The 21898-nt window shown below is 38.9% G+C and overlaps 1 protein-coding gene across 2 annotated transcripts in view; it reads right to left on the minus strand.

Annotated features, from left to right (window-relative positions):
* LRP2 (LDL receptor related protein 2) overlaps positions 1–21898 on the minus strand; it is a 144895-nt gene that overhangs the window by 63137 nt on the left and 59860 nt on the right. For both annotated transcript variants that reach the window (XM_034426960.3, XM_034426953.3), the window contains exons 19-31: positions 21399–21529; positions 20053–20190; positions 18471–18752; positions 16730–16969; positions 16001–16120; positions 15127–15243; positions 12847–13224; positions 8655–8903; positions 7491–7702; positions 6893–7077; positions 5261–5489; positions 4289–4466; positions 2840–2968 (exon numbers count right to left, since the gene is read on the minus strand). In XM_034426960.3, coding sequence (XP_034282851.2) covers positions 2840–2968; positions 4289–4466; positions 5261–5489; positions 6893–7077; positions 7491–7702; positions 8655–8903; positions 12847–13224; positions 15127–15243; positions 16001–16120; positions 16730–16969; positions 18471–18752; positions 20053–20190; positions 21399–21529 — 2588 coding nt within the window. The remainder of the gene's footprint in view (positions 1–2839; positions 2969–4288; positions 4467–5260; positions 5490–6892; positions 7078–7490; positions 7703–8654; positions 8904–12846; positions 13225–15126; positions 15244–16000; positions 16121–16729; positions 16970–18470; positions 18753–20052; positions 20191–21398; positions 21530–21898) is intronic.

A 21898-nucleotide genomic window follows, 5' to 3' on the forward strand; every position in this document is an offset into this window, starting at 1 on the left:
AAAACAAAATTCTGTGGTTTCCCCGAAGTCCAGATGTATTCGATCAAAAGAACAGCATGTTCAGCATATTTAAAAGATTGTTCACAAGAGACTTATGAATGGGAATGGAAAAGGTGGATAGAATATGTTCAGAACAAATATCAAACTAGAAAGTATCAAATAGCTTTTATTTGAAAATAATGTATTAGAAATATTTTAATGTAATGAGGTAAAGAGAAAAATTATACAGGGGAGGGAGGGGTTCAAGTTTACATATAAGTGTTATATTAAGGGTTTTTTATGAGTATGAGTATATTATAGGGAAGTCTGGGGGGAGGGTTAGGGAGGGTTAGGGAGGTTGGGAAGTTTGGGGGGGAGGTGGGGGGGAAAAGGGGTGAAAATGTAATTGTAAAACTTTTGCAATAAAAAAAAAAAGAACAGCATGTCTTCATGATGCTTTCCCAAACACATTTAAATACATTAAAAGGTAACTTGTACCAGTGACTAGATACAGCTCTCTAAATAAAGATCTTTTGAGTTTGTCTAACAAAGGCAGAATCAGAAGTCTCCACAGGCAAAACTTATGCTCTGCCTTTGAACTATGATTCCTTCCTCTCTTTCGCCCCATTAATTTAAAATCAGTCAAGTCTTGCTGAACATCAGTATTCAAGGAGGCATGCAAAAGAGTCACAAACATCTCCTAATACTTCACACATGGTTCAGCAGAATATTCTTGACATGCAAGTATCACAACTGGGTATTTATATAGTATGCTGAAAGCTCCAGAAACACACAATTTCTCTCTCTCCATGGAGCCCTTAATTTCAACTACGAATTCAGGTTAATGCAATGAAAATAGGAAACATGGACATACGTCAAGGTTGTCTACAGAGTGAAGCGTCAACGCCACAAACAAACAGCATCATTTGGAATTAATTCCACGAGCGCTTAATTCCACCATCATCCCTGTTTGCAACATGAGCTCCATCAATTGACTATGGAGAGTTTAACAATATTGTTGTGACGGAAAGAAAAATGTAATTTAAAAAAGGAAACCATGGTATGGCAGAGCTTCCATAGGTGAACTTAAGTGAACTTAAGAGCCATCAATAATTCCAGGAGGTAAGTCCCCCTCCCTTCCACAGATCATTAATGGCAACTACTGTGTTTCATAAAGCATCAGCCTCACAATGTATTATTTATCATTTCTTCTCTATTTTTTGCCAAACAATCCTGGAATGTTTCCTTGCAAATAAATCCCACACGGTTGAAGCCAACAAAACAAGACTTTCTGTCAGAGGAAGGGAAACTATTCTTTCCCGTTAGGAGGCTTAAATTTCAGTCCCACTGAAATCCCACAAATTTGTGAGAGCATTACAATAGAAACTTAGATGTGCTTGAGCACATAATATGAATCATAATATGGTTTTATCATAGCACATTTTCAAAAAATGTAAGACCAAGTCTGAATGACAGGACTAGTCAGAATTTACAAAAATCCAGTCCAAGTAAAAGAGCACTGAACTGGCTTCTTCTACAGTTTCTCCCATCACAGACCATGCTCTTGCTTTAAATTATAATCTACATAAAATTCAGATGGAGCTGTCCATGGTTAGAAAACTACACTCACTGAGAAGAAAAACTACTGAGTCCTTGGTTTCCACATCATTCCCAAAAGCCCAAATCTACCGCATAAAATATGTCACATACCTACTGATTTTGCTTGGCAGCTTGATTAACAGATTAACAGGAAGGGACATTGTAGGTCATCTAGTCCAACCCCCCGCCCAAGCAGGAGACCCTACACCATTTCTGACAGATAGCAATCCAGTCTCTTCTTGAAAGCCTCCAGTAATGAAACTCCCACAACTTCTGAAGGCAAGCTGTTCCACTGGTTAATTGTTCTCACTGTCAGAAAATTTTTCCTTATTTCCAGGTTGAATCTCTCCTCGTTCAGTTTCCATCCATTATTCCTTGTCTGGCTTTCAGTGCTTTGGAAAATAGCTTGACCCCCTCCTCTCTGTGGCAGCCCCTCAAATATTGGAACACTGCTATCATGTCTCCCCTAGTCCTTCTCTTCACTAGACTAGCCATGTCCAGTTCCAATTAAGTGTAGAATTTCCTATTTACTAACTAAAATACATCTTTCATTAGTTCCAAAATTAGCACAATAACAAGCTTTGAAAACTGTTCTAAACATAGAGTAAACGTATTCCAATCCCATCATCATTTAGTAGCAACTATGCAGTAAAATGTAAACAACATTCTTTCAGGTAGAAATGCTGGTTGTAGCCGTTTGATGCATTTTTCCTTAAGAGCACACATTATGAATGGTTAGCCATGTGTCCTTTTTCCCCTTTATTTTTCTTTGTAATTCTTTCTTTTCAAGTTCTGTCTCATTTCATTCCTTCCATAAAACAGCAAAGTCCTCTTCTCCCCTTCATCATCATACACCCCCATACATGGGGGCTCAAGTGGTTGAAACGCCAGGCAGAAGGCTAGCAAGCCTGCGTTTGAGACCCGAGAGAGCTGTGGGGCGGTTGAGCTCTCATCCTTCACTCCAGCTCCTGGCAGGCACATGAAAAGAGCCCCCCAGTTGAGCATGAAAGGAGCCCCCAACTGGGCATCCCCAGGGTAATGGTGATATCACCAGCTAACCCTTTCAACCTGGAAGTGCCTCAGCGCTTCTGACTCAAATGCAAAAATAAAAAAGAAATCATACAAGATCTATACAGTAATGATAACACCAGCTATCAAACTGCGAGTGGTTTTCCCTCTCTACATTCTGCAGTTGGGGAAACATCCTTCAGCACACTTCCTGATTATTTATTCCCAAATAAGAGCTCTCTTATGGTCTCACCTCTCATGCAGTTGACATTATCCGGGGAGAGAGTCCATCCAGAAGGACAGGCACAGGAATAAAACCGGGGACCCGATGAAGAAAGCAAACACAGGTGACTACAGTAGGATCGGTCACAGAAATTGATACCTGGGAGAAAAAATTAAAGCACCCGTGAACACAAAATCATGAGTAAAAGTGAGCATTTGACAAGGTCCCTGAGGGGACATTGAATTTTGCATGCTGTATTGAGCTTGATGTTTTGTACCATGTCTAAAGAATCAGGGGTGGCTCTCTTGAGATAAGAGTGGGTTCTTTAGGAGAAAGCTCCTCAGATAAGCAAAATTTAAGGAATCTTTCCCCCTTTGTATTTAATTATTTCTCTAAACTTTTGAGGTCTTCTTGCAAGTAGTAGGCACAGGAGTTCAGTAAAGGTTTCCCTTAGATTCTTTTTCCCTCCTTCTATTCAATCATATTCAATTATCAGAAACTGGACAAAATCCTTGGCAAAGGTTTTTACCAAGTATGTGTGCAGGTATAAATGGTTCATTTTCATTACACAATAAAGTGTTGTTGACTGTGTATACACACACAGTGTATATGTATGTATGTATGTATGTATGTATGTATGTATGTATGTATGTATGTATGTCTTTTAAGGACCCCATAATCCCTTGCATCGGGATGGAGTCGGGGCAACTGAATGGAGCTGAGTGTTTACTACCCGGATGCCCGTCCTGTCACCAATGTGGAGGTCACAGCAGATATATTCTCATTGTGCCCAGAGAGAGAAATATCTGCCTCTACCTAGGATCGAACTCACAGCCTCCTGATTGTGAGGCGAGATGGGTGAACATATTGGGACTCCTCAGGATGCCATCGGTCAAACAATGTCGACTGGCAACACCCAGGGGGAGAGCCTTCTCTGTGAGGGCACCTGCCCTCTGGAATGAATTGCCCCCGGAGATGCACACGATCCCTGACCTACGTACCTTTCGCCATGCCCTTAAGACTCTATTGTTTCAACAGGCTGGGCTGGCTTAGAAAATGAATTTTAATCGGGTGTTGTAGTTTTTAATATAAGGGCCAAATTTCTAATATATTTTAAACTGTTTTTAAATTTTATAGGTATATATGGTTTTAATATGGCTGTACACCGCCCTGAGTCCTTCAGGAGAAGGGCGGTATAAAAATTTAATAAATAAATAAAATAAAAAAACTTTTCACATACTGTATGGGAATTTATTATTATATTATTGCCTCAGAAGGCAATTATTATCAGTCAGCAGCTTCAACTTATTGGCAGACATTATAAACTGGGAGAAATCCAAGTCTTGTTAATATTTAAAAGAAAAAAACCACGTATTATGAAGCACTAGAGAGCTTGTTATTGCAGTTCTGCTTTTTTTTTAAAAAAAACACCGCTTTTTAAGACTGAACTGTTTGCTGTCTTTTGCTGACCAATCTTACCAGGAGGCTGTTTCACGCGATGAACTGCCACAATCCCTAGAGGCTGATGAACATTATAGATCATTACTGTTTGATTTCTCCCATGCCATTTGTTTGCTCGGATAACTCGATGGGTGTATCGGTCAGTCCAATATATGAAATCCTCAAAGACAGTGAGTGCATGAGGATGCCGCAATATCTATTTTTAAAAAGGGGGGATAAAAGTTTCCATTACCATTCAATGTCCTTGCTATCGTTATCCTGAAGTGACATGTTATATGAAAATAAAGGTTTCTAGGCATCTTCCTAGCCTTGCACAACAGATGGCTCGCAACATATGTTAACAGTTTTGCATCATTACATTTGGACAACAAGCTGTGGACATTTTTATACATGGACATAAGTCATGTAACATAATTTAGGTGCTGATTATATAGATAAAGGTAAAGGTTCCCCTCGCACATATGTGCTAGTCGTTTCCGACTCTAGGGGGCGGTGCTCATCTCCGTTTCAAAGCCGAAGAGCCAGCGCTGTCCAAACACGTCTCCGTGGTCATGTGGCTGGTATGACTAAACACCAAAGGTGCACAGAACACTGTTACCTTCCCATCAAAGGTGGTCCCTATTTTTCTACTTGCATTTTTTTACATGCTTTCGAACTGCTAGGTTGGCAGAAGCTGGGACAAGTAACGGGAGCTCACCCCGTTACACGGCACTAGGGATTTGAACCGCTGAACTGCCGACCTTTCGATCGACAAGCTCAGCATCTTAGCCACTGAGCCACCACATCCCTGATTATATACCAGCACTCAAAAATATGCAGTAAATAAACTAGATAGCTTGCTGGATTTTTCCCAGAGGGACAAAAATTCCATTTCTTTTCCGTCATGATAATTTTCTGCCTCAGCCAACAGAATGTACAAAATCAGGGATTAGATAGTAAATATTTGAACATCCATTTCCCCATTTTTTTTAATTTGACTTTTTTTCATACCAGGTCACTTGCCACCACCTGCCGCCTGTTGTTTCCATTATAATCACAGAAATCAATATAGTCAAGATAAGCATCCGCAAAATATAACAGTTTGTTGGGATAGTCGATGGAGAGTCCGTTGGGCCAATAGATCTTATTGCTGACAATGGTCGTTCGTAACGTGCCGTCCATACTTGCTCTTTCTATTCGGGGATTCTGACCCCAGTCTGTCCAAAACATCACATGACCACTGCAGAAAACAACAGGTTAATGGTAGAAAGATACTTAGCACTATAAATCTGAAAGCTCCTGGTTCACATCTCACCACTGCCACCGCTCAGCATTAGGCAAGCCATTATTTCTCAAGAGTTTTTTTTTTATTTTCTTTTTTTAAAATTTATATCCCGCCTTTATCATTTTTACAAACAACTCAAAGCAGGGTGCAGATCTGATACTCTTTCCTCCATCTATTTTTCCCACCACATCAACCCTGTGAGGTGAATTGGGATCAATCAATCAATCAATTAATCAATCAGAATAGAGCTGGAAGGGACCTTGGAGGTCTTCTAGTCCAACCCCCTGTTCAAGCAGGAGACCCTATACCATTTCAGACAAGTGACTGTCCAGTCTCTTCTTAAAAACCTCCAGGGATGAAGCGTCCACAATGTCTGAAGGCAAGCTGTTCCACTCTGTTTGACCTGCAATTCCTTTTCTGGACACTTGCTTCTAGCAGGTGTGTGTTTTATGTACACACTTTTATTGTAAAGAAGAGGATCTTCAATATTGGTGTCTGTCTGATGTGGCAACCCCCAGATTAACAAACTAGGGAGCTTTGGCCCTGTTTATAATTTTTCTATTCCTTGCGGTGGCAAAGAGTGTGTTTGTGGTTCTCAGAACTTCACAAAATGTCCAGTATAACCACCAGGCTTCTTTTCATATGTTAGTTCTTATGATATATTTCTCTTATGACATATCATTGCAAATTTTATATCCACTTCAGATCTATCAAACTTATTCTTCTCCCATGACTGGCCTTCAGGAATAAGTCTGGCCCAGGGTCACCCAACTGGCTTTCATGACTAAGGTGGGACTAGAACTCAGAGGGCCCAGCTTTCTAATTTGGTGTCTTAAACCACTAAATCAAACTGGCCCTTTAGATTTAGTCCCCTATCTGCCAAATGGAAATAATAATGCTACCGCAACATATTGGACTATAGAACTTAACAACCATTCTCAGTTTGTATAAGACTGTATAAATACAGTTTGTATTTATAATGGAGTAGATTTAAGGTGGCCATGTGGTATAAGTGGACCTTCTCGTTCTCAAATTAGGTGTGATTCTGTAATTTGCTATCCTTAATTGAACTGTGCACCGGATTTTTGCTACAACTCAGAAGATAACTGGTGGCATCCAAATGCACTCCGATGTTCCACAAATTTATGATATGCAATCAATTATGATATGATTTGACAACATAATGCCTACAATAATGTTACAACAATCCTAGAGTTCTTTTGTTTCATAACTATTTGCTATAATGCCCATTCCAGAGGGCCACTGAACAAAATTCTTTCTTATAGCATGTCACTACAAAATACACAACAACAATTATGAGATGACGTATGCTTAAAGCCAATGTTTTAAAATCTTACTCAGTTCTGGGATCTAAGACTAGACCTCTTGGGTTTGTCACATTTTCACTGATCAGAACAGTCCTATGGCTTCCATCAAGTCTGGAGACTTCAATTGTTTCCAAGACATAGTCTGTCCAGTAAAGATTGCGGCCTATCCAATCCACTGCGATGCTTTCTGTAACTGTGACACCACTGTCAAATACCTGTACAAAGTCGTGGAAAACCATTATATTGGCATCCTTGTAATCTTTTATTATTGAAAAGGATTCAAGTTAGTTTACATTTTATAAAAGATGAGAACATGTATTATTTATCTCCTCCTCCGTGGCAAGAGTAACTAAAGTGAAATTCTCTAATCTTTCTTAAAAATTATCAATTCACTGGGAAGAAAATGTTAATTCTTAGTCTAAAATGAATATTTATGAACAAAATCAACATATTTTCAGGGAACAGGGATCGCTTACTAAGCCTATCTCCACTATAGTGTGTGTTCACTAGCCCTAATCCTTCTACATGTATTTATTTACAGAGTAGTATGCATGAACCCTTGGATGCACTTAGAGCTCCATAAAATTTGGACATGCCATCAGTGTCTTAAAGTAGCAAAGAGACTTACTACTTTTCGGTCTGTTCCATTCTGGTAAGCACTCCAAATCTTGTCCTGGCTGATATCAGACCAAAAGATTCTATCAGTCACTGAATCAAAATCAAGAGCTACAATGTTCCTTCCATCTCGAATCAAGGAAAAAATGCGCTGTGCCTGGGAAGTTATGTTATTAACGACAATTTGGTTACGGCTTGCCACCATCAAGAGAAGACTCCCAGATTCTGCAAAAAACAGGCAATTAAAAACAAACCTTGAAACTATCAACATCTAGAGAGCATTCCATTTCATAAAGGCATACATAATATATACTTTTAATACATATTATATGTATTAAATAAATCACAGTATTGAATACACAATATTAAAAGAAGCCGTAATTTCATGATGTCACAGGGGAGGGGGTCCCCAAACCCCAGTTCATGGACTGGCACCAGTTCGCAGCATGTAGAAACTAGGCCATGCAAACAAGCGAAGCCCCATCTGCGTGTTGCAGGCATAACCACACCGCTTCCAATCCACGGAAAAACCTCTCCCCTCGGAACCGGTCCCTGGTGCCCAAAAGTTTGGGGACCATTGATATAAGGAGGGCTAAATACACAGTCTGCATGTCAATAATCGCAGGTTTAAACCTGGCACTTCCACGCTGAGCTGTGAAATCTAAAGAGCCGCCAATCGCTGTGGATTGAGCGAGATGGATTATTAGGCCAACTCAGTCTAGGTCAGCCTTTTGTGTTCTACAATAGAATATGCAAATGTTTTGCTCATGACAGAAATAGAGGTTGTATTGTGCAAGCATTCATTTTGTTAAGCAATTGTTCTATGCCCACCTGAGCCAGAAAGGCTTCAGGTCCCATTGTAAGTAAGATTCCCTGAAGCAAAAATACTTAACTTAGATATGACACTGGTTATGTTAATTTTTAGCAACTGGACACCTTGACATCTTGAACATATCTTTAAATAATTCTCTGTGCACTCAACACACAATACCTTCTGATGTAATCAAGTTTGTAAAGGTGACTGCAATTATAATCTGCTTTAGGAATATCCTAGTGCTAGTGGCCTATATTCAAATGAGAGGACAATTGTTTAAGCTTCTCACCGGGTAAGAAAAGCCAGGATATGATTATGCATTTGTGCATGTTCCTATCACCTTATAATTAGGGTATCCCTCACCTGTTACTTTGCACGTCTTCCCATTGGATTCTAAGATGTAGCCATCATCACAGTAACATCTGAATGATCCCCTTTCATTGTGGCAGTGTTGGCTACAAAATCCAGGAGAGTCACATTCATTAATGTCTTCACAGGTTTTTGAATCGTTGGCAAGTTGGTAGCCGAAAGGGCAGGAGCACTGGGCTCCAAAGGGACCTTGAATGCATCCATGTGTGCAGCCTGCATTATTATCCAAGCAGGTCTCCTGGTCTGTAAATAAATTGGAGAGAGTGATATGAACACAGGCCACCTACCATTAACTCATGAATCTTTCAAATCACCATTTTATGGACCCCACTGCATGCTACTGCTGCACCCATTCAAGATTCAAGATTGATGCTGCGTACCGTGTGACCATGAAACAGGGGTGAGTCTTTAGTAGATAGAACATTCCATAATGGTAATTGTGCAGCCTTTCTCTAGAACTGGAGGGGAGTGTTTCCACCTTGATGGGAGCTCCCACTTCATCCTGCCTTGTAGGAACCCTTCTTCCCTCTATAGCCAAGGCAATACAGCATCTTGCCATGACCCATATCTTTATCCAACTGCCCCAAGGAGCTGCTTTGCCACTTGGCTACGCAGTGACTGCCCTTTTCTGTTTTGTTTGCTTTCCTTTTCTTTTCCTCGCTGCAAAAAGCAATGTGGCAAGGGAAAAACAGCCACAGTGACTGATAGCTGATGTTTTTGTGTCTTCCCAATGAATAGTCAGAGGATGCTCGGCTCTATTTAATAACCTTTGGCCTTAATTGTAGTTTTTTGAAGCATTGTAAACAGAGAAGGCAAGTTAGTCTTTCCTCACATTCTAGTACAAAAAAGAGATGACTTAATCACAAAATTAGCAGTCACAGTAATTCTAGGCCAACTGCATATGCCAAAAGAAAATAGCATTTACGATTGGGTTTTTAAAAGCAAAGTCAAAGAAGTCATTCTGCAACAAAAGTGAATGCAAAGAAACCTTGGATAATTTTAGTTCCTTTTTGCCTCTCCTTAGTTTATGTGACCATGGCTAGAATATGAAGGGCAGGCTGCAGCATTCCACACTTTACATGAAAGTGAGGTCCCCAGACTTGTTTAGTTAGTGGCAACTTTTGAATTTTTAAGACGCATTATGAACTAGTCATAAAATGAGCATTGAGCATAAGGCAAACTGGCATCTTGTGTCCCCTATTCCCTGTAGCAATACCCTCTATTTCTTTAGAGTATTTTATTTTGGTTCCAATTTTTGGGGCAGGGGTCATGTTGGAGAGGACAGCCTTTCCAACAAAGCATTGGGCTACCAATAACTGCAATTTTCTTAGAATCCCTTTGGGATCTAACGAATCCTCACATGTGACGATGCTATTTAAAGTTGGACCTTCAACAGCCCCAAAGGTGCTTTCAAAAAACTTTATCTTGCTTGAAAACTTTCAGTTCTCACTTCTCATCCAAGAAGCTTCTTCAGTTCTAACTAACTGGAGAGGAATGGAAAAGATTTATACTGTTTGCAGTCAGACAGTCAGTCAGTCAGTCATTAACATCTTCAAGAAAAATCAAGAAAGTCTAGTTGCCTTTTTGAAAGCACCTTTGGGACAACCATGATCTAGATGACTGATACGTCCATAGACGTACCTTCAACAGCACTCTGTTTTCTCATTTACTTAATTTAAATTTAAACAAGAAATATAAGGTGGCATATAGAGTTTAACAGAAAGCCATGGGATATATCCCTGCACATCTGGGCACCCATGGATTAACGCCATTACACTCTGTGGCAAAATGACTTGAGAAGTTCAGAATTTGGGCTTGAAGAGGGAGGAGGTTTCTCCTTCCAACACAGAATCTGTCTAGTTTCATTGCTGAGTCTTGTCAGTTTGGGGATCGAAAGTTGGTTTGAGGCTTTTAAGTAACAGATTTGATTGAAGCTGTCGTTATCAGACTTGCAATGATAACTGACTACTCTTTCTTTCAGGAGAAGGCAACGTTTTTATAGTTGGGGCCATATTGTTTACAGACCTTCAAAATCATAGCCCTGCAAAGCCTATTCATTAATACTGGGATACCTCCTAAATGAAAAAAAAGTCATATGCTCTCCCCCTTCCTCCAAATATTGGGGTGCTTGGAATATGAGAACAAGCTACATCTGGAATGAAACAACTGATTTCCTATGTATACATAGAAATAGATTAAAAAAATTTAGAGGCATCTCTGGATCATAGTTAAATCAGTAAATTTAAGATTTACAAGATAAATCTTGTAAATCCACCGTTGCACTGTATGGCACTGAATGCTGGGGAGCAACAACTGGGACCGAAAGCTATCTCCATGCCATGGAAATGCGGACACTCCATTGGATATTGGGCATCTCCCTTCTTGATCACATCACAAATGACACCATTCAACAACATTTTTCTGTGGGACCAATTATAGAGAAGATGAGAGAAGGCCAAACGCTGGTATAGACATGTACAGAGAGCAGCACCTTCCATCATGGCCAAGACTGCCTACCAACTAGAAGTCAATGGCCAGGGACCTCGCAGGCATCCAAAACAGAGATGGCAAGATACCATCAACAAAGATATGCAAGCTGCGGACTTACGCCCTGGAGACACAGCTGACCGTGCAAAGTGGCGTTCAATGATCCGAAAAGTGGACCCTGCACCTCCGGGAAAACACTAGGAAGAAGATCTCTGGATCATAGTCATGTTTGGCTCCCAGACTGATAAGATTTCAAGACGTGGTTTAATAAATGACCATATACAAGCTCCTTCATCAAGAGCAGCAAGATACACAAATTCACTGGTTCGCAGAATGACAATCAATGAAAATAAGGAAAATTCCATCCTAATGTACTTTGGAATTTATTGGTTGCAGATGATTCAGTTGCTGAGATTCATGGAAAGTCATCCCATTCTTCTTAATAAATAACTGTGCTTTAAAAAAGGAATTACATTTGGATTAAGATATGTCAAAGAACGTGACATACAAGGAGGATGACTTGACTTTTATCTGAAAAAGTGATTGGTTGAGTTAACAAGGAGTATTATGGCTGATGAAGAAATGAGTCCTTTCCCACTGAAATAACCACCTAATAAATAAGTCAGAGAACAGGGAACACAAGTAAACCATTTTACTATGCTCATGTCTTGCTTGAGGATTTCTTAAGGGCATCTAATAAGTCAAGGAAGACACAAAAAATTCACTTTGGTGAGCTGTTGCTCTGATCTAGTAGAGTTCTTACACTCAAGTATCAATTCTGAAAGAACAATCTCAATCATAGCAAATGTCCCTGTGTTTGTAAACAATCATTCATTTAACACATGTAATCTGAATCTATTAAGCTGTGAATCTAATATGATTTAGTGTCATACCTGGCTGAGGCTCATCTGAGATTGTGCATTGATTGATTAGAAAAAGGAAGGAAAGAAAGAAAGAAGTTAGAATTAAGTTTAAATCAACATTGTCAGTAATCAATACCAACGCTACTTCTGCCACTTGCAAGTTTTGAGATTAAAATCAGATAAAAGTTAGAAATATTAAAGGAAATATTAAAGATTGGTTTAAATTTGATTTAAATTAAAAGCAACTACTGATTAAGTCCCAGTCTTAAATTATAAACATAGCATGTTTTTAAAGAAACGAGTAGTAAAGCCTGAAGTGAAACATATTAAAGTTTAAGTGTCCTAAGTAAAAACCAAATTCATAAAAAGTATACTCAAACATGGGTGTTTACATTTGCAGCAAGTTAGCAACTGAACACTCAGCCCAAAATAGCTACTATCTAAAAATAATGCTATTTCCAGCAATCAGAAAACTATATGCAATATTTTTAATTTCAATTTGATGTAGTCATGAAGACTGTTGGGCTGAACCAGGGAAATTTGGATTCAAGTCCAATTATACAATTCAGCAGGTTCTTTGGGCCAGACCCTTTCTCTCAGCTTCCCCTACCTCGTGCATTTAGTGAGAGAATAAAAATGAGGAACGACCTCATGCAAAATAATATTTTTATCATTATAATCCCAGCCTTTCTCTGAAAAGTCAGAACTGCATATGATATAGTTTTCTTTTTGCATTTTTACCATGAACCAATGATGATGAAGCAATGATATTTAAGTGACTTTGTCAGATAGGTTTTGATAGGTTTCTTTGAACTGTACATTAAATATATACTTACTGCACAGGGGTGATTCATCAGCTCCATTAGGGCAATCAGCAAGATTGTCACATACTTTACTGAGATTTACACATATACTGTGACCTGGGCATTGCCACTGCCAGCTGGGGCACCGGAAAGGCTGGGTTGGACAGTCCCTCTCATCACTCCTATCCCGGCAATCATTGTCACCATCACAGACCCAAGCTTGAAAGATGCAGTTTCCGTTATCACAGCGGAAATAAGAAGGAGGACAGGTCCTAGGTGGACATCTGTGATGTTCATCAGAGCCATCCACGCAATCTGGGTGACCATCACATTCCCAACTAGCTGGGATACAGTTGCCATCTGATTGACACTGGAATTCAGTCTGGTGGCACATTCCAGGAGGTCTTGTAGCTGGAAGTCACATTAAGGATGCAGAGATTATTCCGATTGTATTAGTCAACCATCCTTCATCCTCAGCAAACAAATCAAAGGTAACCAGACAATCAAGAATAAATATAATTCTTGATCTTTAAGAATCACTAAAGCGATACTGCTAACAAAGTGTTGACCCCATCAAGGCAAAAAGCAAACAACAAACGGTGTGGTTTACCTGGAAGTATTAACAACAAGGCTCATTTCTACATGTAGTAAAGCAAATATTATGTGGGGAGGGTTCAATTTCAACAAATAGCATTTAGAAAATCTTTGTATGAGTTGAACTCTTCGAAGAACTGAACTCTATTTTTAAATATAAAACTTACCCATTAATTTACTGAATGGTATAGTCCCATGATGGCAAACCTATGGCATGCATGCCCGAAGTGGCACGTGGAGCCATATCGCCTGGCACGTGCGGTATCACCCGTTCCTGTTCTGGGTTTCTGGTGCGTATGCGCGTGTGATGATCAGCTGGCCTTTTTGTGTGTGGCAGTGCCGGAAACTGGAAGAGCTGGTCTTCTGTTTTCCTGCATGAGCATGTGCGCTGGCCAGCTGATCGTTGCACACGCATGCACACCAGAAACCTGGAAGAGTAGCTGGCCAGCACGCATGTGCGTGCCGGAACCTGAAACTCCATTTTCGGGGGGGTGCATGAGCCCTGGGCAGCTTCTCTTCCGTGTTGTGGTCCTAATGAGCGTGCGCGTCGGGTGCCGAAAAGGTTCACCATCACTGGTATAGTCATTCCATGGTATAGTATAGGGCTGCATCCAACTGGATAAGAATATCTGCTGCTCACTGAAGCTACTTTTTGAGTCTTGCTCTCCCAAGTGCCTGCCCCTTACATATGATCAAAAGGATCTTTCAACCCTTTTGAACAGATTTGGAGAGCATACAAAGAGGTTTCAGGAGAAAGAGGCAAATTGTAGTTTATACTTCTAATACCTGTCTCTCTGTCTCTCTCTCTGTGTCTGTATCTGTCTCTCTCTCTGTCTCTGTCTCTCTCTCTCTTTCTCTGTCTCTCTCTCTCTCTCTCTCTCTGCCTCTCTCTCTCTTGCTGTGTGTGTACCTGCATTCTGAAATCAATATCCAAAAGACTTTAATTACTGGGCAGATAAACAAGCAATATGCTTTGAATGGCACTTGATCATTAATTATTTAGGACCCAGATTGTTGGGGGCAATAGGCTGACTCTGTAAACTGCTTAGAGAGGGCTGTAAAAAGCACTGTGAAGAGGTATATAAGTCTAAGGGCGATTGCTATTTCTGATATGAATTACTGAATTTTTTTAAAAAGAAAATGCATGTGCAGAAGGGCGTTCTTCAAAGACCCTTCAATTTCTACTTGAGAAAATTTATATGGTTGCAATGTGCAACAATAGATATGACATACTTTTCAGAAAAACCTAACCTAATTTTTTTTTACAGTTTTAAGAAATGCCTACATACTGTATATTAAAATGCACACAGGCAGCATATGATCATTAAGTATATTGAAATAATGATTCTATTACCTATGCTTTGTCATAATTAACTTTTTATTTACTCAAATATATTTCTCTCCTATTGGCATTATTTTCAGTGGAGTTAATCTTTATTTTTAGATTTAGAATCTAATGTGCACGCCATTTAAATTGGTGGGAAAAAATTCTCATAAGGCATTACATCTGAATTATACTTGTTTCTAAAACTATAAATGTATTTCCCAGAAGATGCATAACCACTAATCCCATGTCATGTTGTCACTAAGAAGATTACATTATGGTGCATAAATATCAGGTATTGCCACCATTTCCTCTTGGCTGGAGCAGGTGTTACTAACCCTTTTTCGTAAAGTTCACTTCATTAATAATACGGAAATGGATTTGTTTATACTTACGACAACCAGCCTCATCAGAATGATCACTGCAGTCAAAAACACCATCGCACCGGTAATAGTTCCTAATACACTGGTTTCCACTTGCACACTTAAACTCAGTAGAACTACAGTTGTAGACTACAGTAAAATAGAAAAGGACCATGAGAATTTTAAGCAAGTTGCTATTAGTCATACTACAGAGTGAGAACACAATAGGAAACAGTACAAAGAAATATCTCTTTTTTTCTTTCTTTCTTTCTTTCTTTTTTTCTTTCTTTCTTCTTTCTTTCTTTCTTTCTTTCTTTCTTTCTTTCTTTCTTTCTTTCTTTCTTTCTTTCTTTGTATCCAAAGGAAGAAGCTACATAGTTGGATCACTGCATCTGAAGTTCAAGAGCTTCTAAAGGGCTCACATATTAAGGAATTCTGAGGGTAATTTCATTACCATGTCAAAGCAATCCAACTGTACAATGTACAAATTTTATCTTCGGAGCATCTAATGTGCCCAAAATATTTAACTAGACTAGAGAATGGAAGGAAATGGTTTTTACCCTTATCCAGTTTCAGGTATATTGGAAAAATTAGGAAAATTCTGAGCATTTGCCCTTCAATCTTTTTGACATCAAACAGGACACAATAAATTTTCTGACTTTGGAGAGTAAAGGAATGCAGCAACAATAAAAATCATGGTCTTATTAAGTCTTATTGCAGATTTAATATATCTAAACACTGCAGGGCCAAGGGAGGACAGCATGGGGAAGTCCCAGTGTCTGAACACATATTTGTTCTTATAGGATTTAGTTTTATCTGCTAAGTTCTTATAAGTTTATTGTTTACACCCATAACGTCGAATCAGCATAACTTGAAAAAATAGAAAACAATTGATCTGATACTTAACTGCAATCATGTTCGTCTGCTCCATCCACACAATCCTGATCTCCATCACAAACATAAGTGGGGTCAATGCACCTGTGATCAGGACACTGAAACTGACCAAGTTCACATGCATCTGTGAAGGCTAAAAACACATTTAAAAAAAAAATTAGGTCCAATTTAATACAATGTCTTTCATGCATACACTCACCAATACCCCCAAACATATACACAAATTATCACTTTTTTCCAAATGTTCTAGAGCAGGGCTGTCAAACTCGATTTCATTGAGGGCCACATTAGGGTTGTGTTTGACCTCAGGGGTTGCCAGGGGGCGTGGCCAGGGTGGGCGTGACCAGCTCGGCATCACTTGTGTCAGGGGCACCTGTGGTGGAGGATCCATTGTCTCCAGCGCATGGCCCTCCCGGGCTCTATTTTCAGATGCAACGGCCTCCTGCAGCACTCTGCCAATGAAAATGCCCTCCAAAGCTCTGTTTTCACTGGCAGAGGCACCACAGGCCAGTCCTTCGCTGTTTCCAGGGCAGACCCGCAGACCAGATCTAAGCACCCTGCAGGCCGGATCTGGCCCACGGGCCTTGAGTTTGACACCCCTGTTCTAGAGGAAAATGAGGAAAACTGTGCCCTCCACTTGTTTTAAGAGCTACAGCTCCTAAAAGTAAGAATTCTGAGACTTACAATACAAATGCATCCACATGGCTACAGCTTATGGAATCCACCTCTTTCTTATACTTACTGCAGTTCTTTTCATCTGACCCATCGCCACAATCATTATCAGTATCACAAAGCCAGAGTTTGGGAATGCATTTGCTGTTATCACACGTGAACAAGCTTGTGGGACATGACGTTGGGCCCTGTGTAGGGCAATGAAGTTCATCACTATTATCCAGGCAGTCATTATGCTTATCACATCGCCACCGACTGGGAATGCACTGGCCATTTCTACAGGTGAAGGCTGATGTAGCACAAGAATTATCTGAACAAAAACAAAATAAAATATTGAGAGCTTTCTACAATATGCTACGACTTCCACACAGACTACCAATTATTGTTTCCACCATTATTAAAGAAGAAAAGAATCCATTAACTCTCCTTGGATTATATGAAGACCATTTTATAAACTCGCCGCACATTTTTATCCGTGGCATGCAAAGGCATTCAATATATGCATTAAAGTGTATCAAACTGGTATTATTATTATTATTATTATTATTATTATTATTATTATTATTATTATTATTATTAAATACTGGTAATATTGCGAGAGAAAAATCTGGAATCCATAAAATTTTGCTGAACATATTCCAGTTCTCAGTTCTGGAAGAAACTTGACTTTCAGGAGTATTTCAAACAATTATGCCCTTTAAAGCCTGTGGATTAATATTTAGAATTTATAGCACAAACCTGAGGAAACGCAGGTTAGAAATGCTTGATGTAAGTAACATCAAGTTAAAATTTCGTTCAATAAAATACAGTAGTTTTAAAATGTGAAATCACTGAGAAATGTCCACAGGGCATTAATCTCTGGTCATAAACCCAACTCCCAAAGTTTCTCATCATGTCTAAGTTCCTCTCATTGTTCTTACTTTTCAGAACTTTTGCTCTGAAACCTTAAAGCTGTGTTTTTGTAATTCTAAGAGCAAACATTTTCAAAAGCTGTATTAAAAGTACTGTAAAATCCTACTCAAGCATATTAAACTGAAAAGTTTAATCTTAAAAACAATTTCTGCATGTCCTTAGTTCTCTACACTTTATTTAAGTTTTATGTAACCAAAACACTTAGTTTCAAAGGAAGATTAAAACCAAAAGAAACAAGAAACTGTAAACCAGTTCTGATATAATGATTAGTAGTGGAATGTTTTATACAATATATTCCCCCAGTCTTAGGCTGATCAGATGTGTTGGATTGCAGCTTCCATAATTTCTTACTGTATGACTAAATGCCATGTCAGCAGGAAATAATGTGAGCTGAAGTCCAGACTATCAAGAAGACAATAGAGACAATCCTCTTAGAGACAAAGTATTTAAATGGCATATATAGCAATAGCACTTAGACTTATATACCAGTTCGCAGTGCTTTACAGCCCTCTCTAAGTGGTTTACAGAGTCAGCATATTTTCCCCAACAATCTGGGTCCTCATTTTACCAACGTTGGAAGGATGGAAAGCTAAGTCAACTTTGAGCCTGGTGTGATTTGAACTGCCAAATTGCAGGCAGCCGGCAGTCAGCAGAAATAGCCTGCAGTACTGCTCTCTAACCACTGCGCCATTGCGACTCAATATATCACTACTCATGAATTGGATCTGTCATCTTTGCACTCTTATAATTCTGAAAGTCCCTATGTCAGAAGGTGGGTGGTTGATAAACGATTGTGTTCATCATTTGTTTATAAACTCAACATCAATACTTTCAGACATTGATACTTATCACATTTTTTTTTTAACAATATCATTTTTAGATCTATAAAGAACACTTACTTAAGGATCCACAGTTTTGTTCATCAGTATTGTCGTGGCAGTCATCCACACCATCACACTGATAGAACCTGGGCACGCATCGGCCGTTGCCACAAGAAAAGGAGTAAGAACCACATTGTAAAGTGGGGGGCTCATTGGATGGATCTTCCACACAGGTGATCTGATTGGAACTCAGCTTCATTCCATAAGGGCAGCCACAAACCCTCTGAAAATTGGGGACTGGGAAACAGAAATGGCTGCAGTCCCCGTTAGGATTTGTTGCTCTATTGCAGTAGTTGGAGCCTTCAAAAATAAATATCCAAATGTGAAAGATCAGAATTACAATTTATTTGGTATGGATTGTTGGTAAATTATGAATTATTTTTTCAGCACACACATACCCCCCCACATATACATACCTACAGTACATACATTCTTTCTTTCATTCATTCATTTCTTACTGAAGAAGAAAGTAAACAGTGTATGGGGGAAAATGAAAGTATAACGCAACCAAAATTAAAGGCCTTTGAGGTTCAATGATTTCAAATAGAGGTTGATATACATTCTTAAGGAGGCTATGCTACACACACTTATGTAGTATTGTGTACACTAATTAGAGAGAAAGCTTCACCACCCATAGTCAGACTTTCTATTGGACCATTAGATTGTTTTACTCTCTGCCATTGAAATTACTGGTCTCATGTTAAAACATTAAATCAGAAACTCATTATTAGCCTTTTTGTGGGATCAATAGTTTATTTATGCTTAAAAGATGTGAGTGTAGTGGCTAAAATAAAATCAAATTCAGCTTTTTCTGCTTCTAGATTGTAGAAGATTATAAGATCCTAGAAGCAAGAAAAAAGCAATGCTATTGGCTCTCAGAATTCATATCATTTTTCCAACAATTAAAAATAACCCAAGAAGTGGCATTCTGTTTCAGTCCTCTATAGTAGCCTTTGCTTGGTTCTATTTTGAGCAGTAACATCTGTAATAAATTGGATAGAATTATCATTGATAAGATTTTTTTTGCTTTATTAATAGCTCTATTGGTGTGCAATAAATACAAAGACTTACACATAAGATTAAAATGTAGCAAGGTTGACTGTCTCAGAATTAAGAACACATAATTCCTGACCTGTCTAAAAACCTTAGCCAAAACTGAAGGAATCATGTTATCAAAAAGGACACAGGTAGTCCTCAATTTACAATAGTTTTGTTTAGTGACCATTGAAAATTAAAACAACACTGAAAAAAAATGACTTATGACTTTTTTTACAGTTACGACCAAAATTTAGATGCTTGGCACCTGGTTCATACTTATGTCTGCAGGTCATGTGATCACTTTTTGTGACCTGACAAGCAAAGTCAATGGGGAAGCCAGATTCACTTAACAACCTGGTTACTAACTTATCAACTGCAGTGATTCACTTAACAATTCTGGCAAGAATGGTCATAAAATGAAATGGGGTAAAACTCACTTAACAAATGTCTCACTTAACAACAGAAATGTTGGGCTCCATTGGTCAAAAGTTGAGGACTACCTGCACTTTCATACATACCGATGTATACCTATATACTTCTTTTGTATGACAAATGAGCCTACCTATTTGAGAATGAGTGTTGTATGATTTTACATGCATTATATTATTGATTCCTCTCCTGATAACAACCATTTCTCCTCCGTCAGACTTTCGAACTCGAACTATTCCACCAAGCCTCCAATCCGTAAAGTATGCATAACCTGCAACCCCAACAAAACAAAAATTATTATTATTTTGCTTGAAGGACAGAAGTACCCATTTGTTTCAGGAAGAAAAACTAGGAATAACCAACTTCTGCATGGCTATAGTCATTTTCCTTTTGACTGGTTTTTTCAGCCACATGGAAAAATAAGAATATTATATCACCCTAGAAATGGGTTTTTTTTTTTTACTCAATGTTATCTTCCTTTGGCATCTGAGAAGAGAGTTAGACTCTAGTTGGCTTCCCATTTGTTTCACAAGGAAATGAAAACTTGAAAGTACTCTTTACTGGAGATGTAAAAGAAATTTGGTAATCTTTCTTCAGTGAAAAGACATGATGCATCAAACAATGGCCCAAAACAGACACATAATTTATGGACTTTCCTAATATCTTTCCCAGTGGTAGAATTCAAATTTTTTTACTACCGGTTCTGTGGGCATGGCTTGGTGGACATGGTGTGGCGTGGCTTGGTGGGCGTGGCTTGGTGGGTGTGGCAGGGGAAGGATACTGCAAAATCTCCATTCCCTCCCCACTCCAAGGGAAGGATACTGCAAAATCCCCATTCCCTCCCCACTCCTGGGGAAAGGATATTGCAAAATCTCCATTCCCCCCCCCACTCCAGGGGAAGGATACTGCAAAATCCCCATTCCCTCCCCACTCCTGGGGGAAGGGTATTGCAAAATCTCCATTTCCATTCCGCTCTGGGGCTAGCCAGAGGTGGTATATGCTGGTTCTCCGAACTACTCAAAATTTCCGTTACCGGTTCTCCATAACCTGTCAGAACCTGCTGAATAGCACCCCTGATCTGTCCCAAAATGCATGTTTGTAAGGAAACTGCATTTTAAAGAATATACATTTAAGAATCTGTCTATTTGCTTGCTTGTTTGTCTGCCTGCCTGCCTATCTACCTAAGGATTGCTTATATCAGCGAACAATTATGTATATTAACAGGTATAGAAAATACATACATTACAGAATGTAAAAAAAAATCCATATATACAGTTTCTTTTAACTAGCAAAAACATAAGATATAATAAATATTTGCATGCATATCTTCCAGATCAAGTCAAACTGCTCCTTGTATGGATACTAATGAACCCGAACTTTAAAGTATTGCAATGCATAGTCTCATGAAAACCGTTGTGCAGTGAAAAAAAATGAGAATTGGAAAGTGTCTGAGTTTTCCTATTTTCCTATCATACTCACCTCCAAAGATAGTGAGACCAAATGGATGTGTCATCTGACTAATGCGTTCAAGTGACCTTCTATTTAACCCATCAAAAGTACTGTGCTCAATTTTATCAAAGAAGGCATCCACCCAATAAAGCCTTAAGGAACTGGAAGAAAAGATAATATTTATTGAAATGTCATCCACACGCCTCACCAAATTGGTTTAGGATTAATGTACCAAATTCATTCCCCGCCAATCTTTGTTAGCCTTAAAGAAGATTTAAAAAAAAGAAGTCAGAAACAAGGTTGCATTAAATGTTCCTTATAAATCATTGTTTTCTCGTCTCCAAAAGCTTGCTCTCTGGTAGCCATGTTAACTGGTTTATAGGAGTCTGGGGTTTTTTGTTTGGTTTGTTTAAAGGATTTTTTCCCCCTAAGAAATACACCTACACAGGGAGCAGATTAGCATGATTCCTGTAGGGACAAGAAAATTGGACTAGACAATGATGCCGCAAGATTACATTTTTTGAGATCAA

Source organism: Pantherophis guttatus, chromosome 1 (assembly GCF_059756535.1).
Source record: "Pantherophis guttatus breed Tessera chromosome 1, ASM5975653v1, whole genome shotgun sequence".
Taxonomy (NCBI): Eukaryota; Metazoa; Chordata; class Lepidosauria; order Squamata; family Colubridae; genus Pantherophis; species Pantherophis guttatus.